This window comes from Oculina patagonica, chromosome 1 (assembly GCF_052425735.1).
Source record: "Oculina patagonica isolate OP01 chromosome 1, crgOcupat, whole genome shotgun sequence".
NCBI lineage: Eukaryota > Metazoa > Cnidaria > Anthozoa > Scleractinia > Oculinidae > Oculina > Oculina patagonica.
The window spans coordinates 33,095,989-33,107,035 of NC_135758.1; the positions used below are offsets into that span (position 1 = coordinate 33,095,989).

Genomic DNA, 11,047 nt, shown 5'->3' on the forward strand with positions numbered 1-11,047 from the left:
TGCGTTGTCACAAAACGATTACGGATACACCGGACACTCAAAGTTACTTTTGGGACGCGCTTAGTTTGGAGTAGAAAAACTCCTCAAAACACTACGCCGCCTCTGCATGTGATGCGGGACTGGACATCACAACGTGATGCGTGGTTTTCTATTTTACAAGCGTGTGCGGTGTGACGCGTGATTTGTTAACCATTAGATTTTCGTAATAAGTGAACTTTCTTTGAACTAGAAGAATATCATTCAACATAAAATACAGCCTAATGGAAGGTCAATAAACTGAGGCAGCCATGACTTCATTTTCTGGTCTTTCAGGCTCCATTCAGCAAATATAATTAAAAATACCGATTTTAACAACCTCTATTGTAAGAGTTCTTAGCGCTTTTTATCTTTTTATCATTGTAACAATTAAGCAATTTAATTTATTTTTAGCGATAAGTTAAGCGTTTTTACCTTAATATAGTTTAATGTTTTTATCTACTAGTATTAATGTTTTTATTTACACACGACCCCACAAGCTATGTAGCTTTTTTCCCCCATCGTGGCTAAATAAAGGTTTTGATTGATTGATTATTCCAACAAGTAAGTCAAGTAAGGCGTCTTCTTACATGTATGTCTAACAAAAACCAATATGACAAGTAAAATTAACAATTAACACGCAATCAATCCAAGAAAATGTTGCGTACAATATAATTTTCAAAAACACCTCCAGGGAAAGGTTGAAATCTTACACATACTCATTTTTACGTGATTGCTTAAAAATGTCCTTCGTGATGCGTGGTTTTATTTATTCAACGTGATGCGTGATTGGTAACCCCCTATGCCACCCTGCATCTAAGTCAGTGATGGACTCCAACTGTCAAGTGATCAGTTTAAAAAAGGGATGCACTATTTATTCTGTTGTAACGTGAAAGGGTTACTATTTTTATGGAATGTATATGAAAAGGTCAAAAATGGTAAACTTGGAAGAATGAGGTTTCCCCCTGCCTCCTACCCCTGGTAGACAAGATGTTATAGAATATTCAGTGAATTCGCTTTCATTTATGACAAAAAGTTTCAGTTAATGCTTTTTTAAAAAAAAATGTCATGAATTGATACCGTGACGTATTAAGAGAACACTTCGCGAAGAGAAAAGGCCCTGGGAACGAGGATGTTAACAGTACACGACCCCAAAACAGTGTACGTGGCGAATCTAGTACTGTATCTAGTCAATATGACGGAGCTGCAAAAGAGTCCAGAATGTGTACTCGTCGTATTAAAATTTTTTACGAAAAACGAGTAAACTGTTGTTTACCCTGGCGAAACGGCTATTTTCCGGGGCAGAGATGGCGTTACCATACCATATTATAACAGCCCTCTAAGAGGTCATGTGGTTACCGATATTTTAACATACATAGTCGAACTGAATAGTGAATAGCTAAAATGGTTCTGGAATGTTCACAGTGTAGTATAAATGATGAAAGTAGTCCCCCCACTCCCGCCTTCATCAATTATTTTACAAGAAATCAGACAAAAATATGTTAAAGATTTCTGATAGATTTTTGGTGAACGTAGTTGTCGTAGGCTTTCTTGCAAAACAAATAACAGATATTGATGTTGGCGGGTCTAAATGTGTTTTTGGTTTACCCCTGGTCTTAATAAGGGGGGTGAGGGGAAACGTATTAAAGGCAACGGGTTGATCCTTTTCTGCGAAATATAACGATTAACGATCTCCTTATACTCAGAGATATAAAATTCAGATATTCTGAGTTGATTCCAAGCAATATAATTAAATATAAATAACATTTCACTGCATTTCAGACCATGTGCGTTCGTACTGTACGTAGTACACAACTCTTACCTCGATATTGATCGATTCATCGCGATCGGTTGTATTTCGCAGTTGACGATCAAGATCACTAGACATTCTATTATTACTTTTTTCTTGTCGTGTAGGCCACATTCAAATTTGCGGGGGGATTGGGTAATAACCTTGTCACGCATTCTGCCAAAATTTGTAGCGATCGGACGAAGAATAAATTTTTGGTAATTTTTTTTAGCCATCGTTCCTGAAGAAACGATATTGTATAAAGGGCAGTACGGGAAAGAGTTTATGCATGGCTGTAGTACTCATTGAACACGTGATTTATTTACTATCAATGTAACATGATCACCAAGAATGATATTAGGTAAATTCCTCGTGCCGTTTGACGCGTGTACGTTGTACTTGTCTTCCTTCGTCTTACCCGATCACTACATTGGCGGCGAGGATGGGAAGAAGAAGCAAAACGCAGAAAGAAGAGGGAGGGCGCCGGCACACCGAGCAGAGCGCCGCCCACAAGCCCAAGCACAACCGGACAGAGAACTAGACAAACAGACAGAAATATTACACCTTCGTATCGATATCATAATATCCTCGTGCGAAGTATCATGTTCCAACTACGTTGGGCCTGGAGTGCAATCATCATATTCCAACTACGTTCGCCCATATGCACGTGCCAAACATTATGTTCCAACTACGTTCGGCCATATGCACGTGGCAATCATCATATTCCAACTACGTTCGCTTATATGCACGTGCCAAGCATCATGTTCCAACTACGTTCGGCCAGCGGTTCATCAAAGCAGTCGATTGTCGATCGTGGACAGTTCGAAAGCGCCATAGTGATTTTGAAAGTGGCTTTTTTTATTCGGAATCCTTATATTTAACTAAATCCTAACAATTCATCACCGTAACTCATATATCCTTCTAAAGAATAGTATTGTAATCGTAAAAAGCTACCTAGAGAACTTGAGAAATCCTCGTGCCCTTTCGGTACGCTCTCGTTCTTACTTCGTGCTTCGGAAAGTCTTACTTACTTTCACAGTAGTTGGTAACCACAAAAACATGCCACCCGGAAATTGATCTACCCGGAAATCGGAAATGAAAATTCGGATACATCGTCAGGATAATTGCGCCTGTTGGTGCAATATGTGGATTTGAACAGGTATAAATTCTTTAGCACATTTGACTGAACACCTTCACAGCTTTTCTAGTCATGGCAGAGGCTTCAGCTTTCGCGACCAATGCCGAACACGACTCCGATGCGTTGAACTACGGTGGCGAGGAATCAGGTAGATGTGGCAACAATAAACCCGTTGAAGCACTGCCATTTCTCAATCATGTTCCACCAGTGTGCGAGGATACAGACAATTTTGATGAAATGTCTCTCGAAGATGAAATGTCTCTCGAAGAGGATTTTGATTTATTTGACGAAGAAAACTATTACCCGAACGAGTTAGATTTTTACGATAAAAGGAGTGGACAGATTTTCAGGAGAAAAGCCGGTAGAAGAGGAAGAAATCTATTGGAAACTGCTGAGAAAACTAGATGGAAATATCCACAAAATAAACAAGCAGTGCCACCCTCTTCAAAAACAAGTTGCAAGAGAGCTAATGAAAAGGTGATTTAAAGCTAAATTTTATTAAAGATTTTGTACATCTTGAACCAGTTTTAGAAGTAACGGCTAAGTTTTTTGTTAAACGATTCCTCTTACTTTTTTATATACCGGGGTAAACCGGCAAAGAAAAATATAAATGGTTTCACACAATTGCAGGAGTGCTCGATACAAATACTGAAAATACATGCATAGTGAAATATACGAATCATCAGACTGTCAACGCACTGATGATCGCCTCGTACATGAAACTTGAGTAACCGGCAACTTGCAGTTTTTATTTTTCATTCGATTCGTACACATGTATTTATACAGGGGTATATATCACGATGTATTTTGCGATGTATTTTGCCGGCCCTTTGCCCACTTAGGGCTTATGGCCATAAGTCAAGTAAGTCATTTATTTATTTATTTTATTTATTTATTTTTTTACATAAGTAGCTACAAGTTCTTTTTTTTTTCAATTTATAGGACGATCTCGAAGATCGAGAGGCACGCGAGCGTCGAGATCGAGGCACGCGAGCGTCGAGAGGCACGCGAGCGTCGAGATCGAGGCACGCGAGCGTCGAGAGGCAAGCGCGCGTCGAGATCGAGGCACGCGAGCGTCAAGAGGCACGCAAGCGTCGAGAGGCACACAAGCGTCGATATAAATACGAGTATCGAGAGGCACACGAACGTCGAGATGCACACCGGCGTCGAGAGGCACACGAGCGTCGAGATCGAGGCACGCGAGCGTCGAGATCGAGGCAAGCGAGCGTCGAGAGGCACGCGCGCGTCTTGATCGAGGCACGCGAGCGTCAAGAGCGAGAGGCACGCGAGCGTCGAGAGGCACACGAGCGTCTTCTGCAAGCTCTTCTACAGAGGCGAAGGTCCAGGGAGTTACCAGATCTATATTTTTGCTTCAACAATTACCAGTGTTTGCCGGAAGGATTTCTACGGGCAGACATAAACCATTGCGATCGATATCGTCACCATCGTCGCTATCGAGTCTTCGCCACAGACGAGCAGCTTCACCAGCTGAGCAGGGCAACGACGTGGTACGTGGACGCATCATCCAAACTGTCGACAGTGGAGGAGAGAGGGGAAAGAGAGCTGCCACACCGAAAATCCTTTACTTGCCTCCTGACAATTAATGCCTTTGTAGAAACTGATGATTACGCAAAACAGGTCCCGCTCCTGTTTGTCTTAATGACTGGCAAAAAAGATGGGAATTATCCTATGGTAACTATTTTATTAGGCATCATAGATGTTTAAAGGGGTTATGTCACGCAATTTTAGGCAATTTCGGCACTGACCAACTGGTCATAGAATTAACTGAAATATCACAAAACGGCTTAAAACTGTAGATGTACTAAAAAGAAACGCAGAAAGGCCAAAAAAGGGCATGGTTGGATTGGATCGGATTGGATTGGTCGGATTGCGTTCGGGTAAACTTGAAAACGTCGGCACGACTTTTTTCAATTTTATCTCAATTTTAATACAATGCTCGAAAATCATCCTTGTTTGTTATGTGGCCGTGATTTTACCACTGACGAAAATAAATAGAATTACCTAAAAAACATGACCTAGCCCCTTTACAGCTGTAATTTACTGTTTACTATGAAGTATGGCAAAGGACGTTGCCAAACCAATCCCTATCTTGTCCTCCTATTTTCTGTATTTGTTCTAATTCCTAGCAAAAAGAAACAAGTTTATCGTCAGGTGACTCTTTGCACGTGGAAAATTTTACACGAAATTGCGACCGAGGAAATCATAATCAAAAACATAATCACAATATTAATTTACCAGGCTGACCTTATCAGCATAAAAACCTGATGAGGATATAGATTCCACCCCGGGGAAGGGGGGGGGGGGCACTCAAAAAAGTTTTATACGGGGAGGCTCCGCCCCAAGCTCTTACCCCTTACCCTTTTATATACCATTTTGACAGAAATTGTACCCCTTTCATATACCTAAAAGACGTGACATAGCCTTAGAACAGGACGTTTTCTTGTCATTTTTATGTAGCGCTTAATAAATTAAAATAATACAGCCATAAAGTGCGTCTGTTCGAAATATTTTAATTACAGGCCTTTTAAAAAACCTAAATGACGGATTTTCGTACCCTTTCATATACCTAAATTGTGAAATCGCTACCCTTTTATATACCTGAAGCCTGAAAAAGGCACCCCTTTCGGGCGGAGCCTCCCCGTATAGGCCATTATAGGGAGTACCCCCCCGGGATTCCACTCATCCACTGGGTCTCTTACAGAGAAGCCTCCCAAACACGATCGCCCCTAAAAACGACTGCGTGGGTAGCTAATTACAGAGGGGTATACAAAGGTGCTTTAATTTTTAAAGGTCTTGGAAATATTTAAGAAAGAAACTCTAATAATTGCGATTTTATTACAGTGGGTATGTAAGGGGTCACCAGAAAAGTTAATAAAAGAGTAAAATTTTTTTTTTTTTTTTATTTGTAATTACCCATAACCGTAGAATTATTATGCAGATACTATAGTTTCAGTAATAATTAAATTATGATAGGTTTTCAGGCTTCCCTTAATTCGTTATTAGGTGTTTCAGGCTGTCGTGGAATTGCTGCCTCCATATCTCTCCTTACGGACGATCAAGTTGGACTTTGATGAAGCACTGTGGGTCGCCCTAAGAGAAGTGTTTCCTGACGTCGAGTTAAAGGGGTGTGTCTGTCACTGGACGCAAGCTCTGCAGAGAAAGGTTGGTAACAGTCCTCAATAACTGATCCCTGGTAAACCGGCCAAAACCAAAGCAAATGCTAGGAATAGTTATCACTAACATTGCGCCCGCTTTTGATTAATCCTGCTTTAAATTTGATTTATCGAGATTTAGCGCATATTTTTTAGCGTCTTTTTTTCGGCTGAATTTTGCAGGGAAACTTTTTATCAACCGTCCGTCTTTGGGCTTGAATTTGTGAAATTATCTTGAATGTTCCTGTGAAGGGCTTTTCATCATCAGACAAGTAATCCTACATGAGGGTGCTTTATACCCGTGAAACAACATCTTACAATTAATGCTAAATAGTCAAAAGTAAACAAAAGGAAACAATGAGATAAGTGTCTAGTAGTATCTATTTGAGTAGTAACTATTTCACGGTCAAAATAGTCAAGTCCTCGTATTCGTTTCTATAAGAAAAACGATGATCTTTTTGTAACAACAAACGTTTGTTTAAAAACTACCGAACTGTTTTTTTTTTTTCAAAGAAATTTCTTGGCCTGGAAGCGGAAAGCATAGGCTTCTCCGTCTCGATCTCGACAACTGACTTGTCAAAGATGCCGCAAGATTTTCTCACCTCTTTGGATGTACTCAAGATTTCTTTTTGTATTTGAAACTCTTTTATAATTGATCTCAGGTTATATTTATTTAATTTCTGGAGTGTGTCTCGCCAAGAACTGGCAAATCTCGGTTGTGACTGAGTCTTTTAGCCAGTCTGTTGTGATTTGTGACTGACAAATCGCGGGTTTAAGAATGAGTCTTTCAATCCAGCGAACTTATCTTAAAGCAACCAACTTTACCCAAAATAATTTTTGGACTTCTACCAACGAGCAAATTGATAGATTTCAAGGAAGGCTTCGAGTTAATTTGCGCTTTCTTGATTTCAAAAGGTCTGGAATCCGAAGAACTCTCTTGAAATCTTTTTCTTTTTACATATTAAACTGAACTGCAAGAACTGACACTGTTTTAAGGAGGTTTGATGCAGTTTTTTTTTAAGCCGTAGGAGCCAATCTTCGATTTTTGCCAAACTACATTACAATGATCACATACTGACCAAAGTTTGATTTTTTACTGGTTTCGTATGAACAAAGGTTACTATAGCATTGATAATCGTTTTCTTTTGCTTTTAAACAAGCCTGATTTTCTCGAAATCTAGACTAACTCTTGGTATTTATTTTTTAATATGTTAGGGACCATTCATTATTTATGCCAGGGGGTGGGCTGGCAAGATCCATCATCAAGCAAAACAAAAGTTGTTGACCCCCTTCCAAAGAAAAGAAGAAAGGTCACGACCCCTCTACATATAATGTAAAAAAAGGTAGCCCCCCTCCCTACCCCACCTGCAAAAAACCCCAAAGAAACACATTTAGCCTTTATTTACAGTCAAAATAGTCAGCGCGTGCCGCCTATTATTCCAGAATAGTTTTGATTAACGGCGAACGGATTGCATGATTTGTTTCAAAAATTCAAATAACCAATTTCACCGGAAAAATTCTTAAACTTCTACGCGCTATTCGGCGTCCAGACTGAAATCAAGAAAGCGCAAATCAACTCGAAACCCACCTTGAAATCTTTCGATTCGCTCGTTGTATCCTCGGCTGTAATCCGGAGTATCAGCACATGTTCGAGTAATCACAACATTTCCGCTTATATCGTCGTTATTACTCGCACATGTGCTGATACAAACGGTCATAACTTTTAAAATACTGAAAACGTACAATATGCGACTTTGCATATTTTAGCCGATAAAGGACTACACTTTTCGGCTGTGTAGAGTAGATGTATCAGCTAGGTCCCGAAATTGAATATTCGCTTCTAAATCAAGGTCATTTTTCAACTTTCGTTCAATGCCGATCAGTAGTGGACATTAATTATATCCTTGATTTCGCAGTTCCAGATAAATCGAGGTAAAAGTTGCTACTTTCTTAGAAAACTAGAAATGTTTATGAACAAACTGATACAAAAATTGTCGGTGTGAATGAAATATTTGACAGCGGCTCAAAAAATGTCTATTTTTCTAATTTTCCAGACGTTGCAGCGGGCCCGAAGTGGCAAAATATTTAATGGCTCCTAACGCGGCCAGAAAATCATTTTGAATCAAACCAAATCTGTTTTCTTAGTTTTAGCCACGGGAAATTCTTTCAGTTGCCAGAGCCGTCAGGCAGAATTATTTTTTGATCCGAATTAGAGTGGGTGTGTTTCAGAAAGACTTGCCTCTTAAATCTTTCTGAGAAAAACAAAACTTTGGGTGACGTCTTTCTAAGCAACGGCTTGATTGACACAGACTTGCACCGTTTCCCGGCACCGCTACGCCGTCAAAGCGATAGTGTCGACTTTCTCTCCCCACCCCGCTGTTTCCATCTTAGCTATATGTTCATTAAAAACTGGTTTACACGATATCAATTTTTGAAAAATCGCTAAATTTAATAGTCGCTGAATATTACTCAGAAAAAAATCGCTAAAATTAGAAGCCGCTAATAATGATGATCTTAAGGTATATCGATTTAAATTTGAAGTTCACTGAATTTTCATGTCATTTCATGTTACAGTTTCCTCCCTCCTGTAATGGTTACGACCCGTTCTTCAAGAAAGTCATGGCGCTTGCGTTTCTACCCGCGGACGAAATCCCATTGATGTTCGAACAACTTGAGCATCACGGATCGGACCAACACTGGCATCAGGACATCCTCAAATACGTCAAATACACAAGTAGCATATGGCCTCCGTCCGTTTGGAGCATTTACATGCAGGCGGTGCGAACCAACATTATGGACGTAGAGGACTGGTACCTTGTGTTATACTGGCGAGCACAGGGATACTGGTCTGCACAGGGATCGGGATACTGGTCTGCAGAGCGCGTTCCGTTTAACCGTCTCGTCAATTTTCTCTACAGTGAAGCTAAGCTGATCGTATCCTTCCAGATGCGATTCGTCACCGACAAGAAACTGAAGCGCATGCAACGTAAGAAGTACCGACATCTCTTTAGCCTCTGGGAGGAATACAGCAATGGGGACCGAAACGCATGGCAACTACTCAATGCGTGTTCGCGCCTGAGTATAATTGATGGGCAATAACAGGGACCGCTCAGAAGGAGGGGCTAGGGGGGCTTTAGCCCCCTCCCCCCCCCCCCCACTTTTTTAAAGTAACAAGGAAAAAAATATAATGAATGAAAAACAAACAAAAAATTACTGAAAATATTTCGTTTCCGGAAATTACTGATTTATTATTGATTTAGTTTGCCCAGTAAAGGACGAAAGTAAGAGCAGTTACTATAGCCAAAATAAACTCGTCTTCAACGTAGATACATAAAGCAAATGCGGACAGTTGTCTTCAAGGTTTCCAGTTATTATTGGAAAATGGTTAGGTTACTACAGGATCATGCCCTTTATTAAAACTTCGTTTTTAAGGTACTTCTCATGAAAAAGGCCTGTTTCATCGTTGGTCAGTTTCGATCCCACCAAATGGGTTAAGTTTATAAGACGATGTTTTCAAGCCCATTCTAAAGGTAATTGATTTTGTAACATATTAAAAGTGAAATTGCCTTTTCTGTTGTTATTCCTTCTGGTAACTTCTCATTTGCCGTTACTTCAACATACCCGGGAACATAGTGAGAAAGGTTCCTGAGTAGTCAGGGTCAGTGAGTAGTTTTATCGAACGTTTTGTGGAGCAACGTCTTTTTATCCCAACGCTTTTTCCTCATTTCAAGCAATACTTTTACCAAAACCTTTTAAGCGCTGAACGTTTAAATTTTAAATTTCAAATGCATTTTCCGGCATTTAAGTGAATTTGAAATCCAAAATTTCCCGGGGGATCATGCCCCCGTACCCCCACGGACTCCCCCCAAGTTTACCCACTTCAGGGTTCGACTTTCAGCCCCCCCCCCCCCCCCCGACTCAAATTCTTCTTGCGCGGTCCCTGAATAAAAGTTTGAGTTATTACCCGCAAATTCATCCAGTGGTAGCCAAATCGTGTGAACACTTACTGTTAAGGTATATGAATTGGTTTTGTGGGTCATGCTACGTTTCATTATAAACTGTGTTCATTCGGAGTTTGATCGTAGCACGAGTCAAGTTCGAGCCCGAGTCAAGTTCGAGTCACGAGTCAAGTTCGAGTCAAATATTTTTTCACTATTTCTTTTTTTTAATAATATCTTTTGGCTGTAGTAAAGAGCAGCAGTTAGGTTTGATTCAACAAAGTTTTTTTTTACTGCAGAAGCGATCGCAAAGATTTCATTTTGCATTTTGAAATAAATATACCGGTAAGCTAGCGCTTTAAATTACCATTCAATTCTTACCGTTTTTATAACTTTTCAATATGCTTTTTCGCCTTTCCAATACGCTTTTACCAGCAGTTTCTTAGTTTGTCTTGGGCGACTGAGGAATATATATTTTTCCCTTCAGTAACGCGAGATTTCTTCGAGTCATCGAAAATAGAACGAACGACTTTGTCACGCAACGATTTTGTCACACAGTTAGACTACATATATTTTTTGGTTCAAAATTATTTTTATACGATTCAGAATAACTTCAGATTTGAATTCGACGTCAGTCTTGACTTGGCTGAGAAAAATGGAGCATAGCATTACCGTCGGTGTATGTCTCGGAATCCCAGATATGCGGGAAACAATTTTATCAGTGAACTTGTTTCATCTTAATTGTCGTTGACCCTTGGTGTATCCATTTTGTATGGCAAAGGTGAAAGAAACAACAAACAATAACAATAACCAATCCGAACAGCAGTAAAGACAAACGCGCACAAAAGCAAAATTGAATATAAAACAGTTTTAGACGTCACTTTACATATTAAAATCTAAGAGGGACGTAAAACACAGCAATTACTCGTGCTATGCAATCAAAATCAAGCTGTACACCAATGTATAATAACATTTATAAGACGTTCGCTTAGAA

General features: G+C 39.8%; 1 protein-coding gene across 1 annotated transcript; it reads left to right on the forward strand.

Moving 5' to 3' along the window:
- The first annotated feature begins 2,948 nt into the window (after positions 1-2,948).
- LOC144650070 (uncharacterized) lies at positions 2,949-9,550 on the forward strand. Its single transcript, XM_078509724.1, has 4 exons — positions 2,949-3,419; positions 3,885-4,634; positions 5,967-6,125; positions 8,690-9,550. Exons 1-4 carry the CDS (start codon positions 3,015-3,017, stop codon positions 9,212-9,214), a joined length of 1,839 nt encoding a protein of 612 aa, XP_078365850.1. The 5' UTR covers positions 2,949-3,014; the 3' UTR covers positions 9,215-9,550.
- Positions 9,551-11,047: the final 1,497 nt, after the last annotated feature.

Excerpts from the sequence above, each read along its gene's own strand:
- LOC144650070 (XM_078509724.1), top strand. The coding sequence starts at position 3,015 with ATGGCAGAGGCTTCAGCTTTCGCGACCAATGCCGAACACGACTCCGAT. Across the intron at positions 4,635-5,966 it reads AAGATGGGAATTATCCTATG|GTGTTTCAGGCTGTCGTGGA; the intron begins GTAACTATTTTA and ends ATTCGTTATTAG. Across the intron at positions 6,126-8,689 it reads CGCAAGCTCTGCAGAGAAAG|TTTCCTCCCTCCTGTAATGG; the intron begins GTTGGTAACAGT and ends TTCATGTTACAG.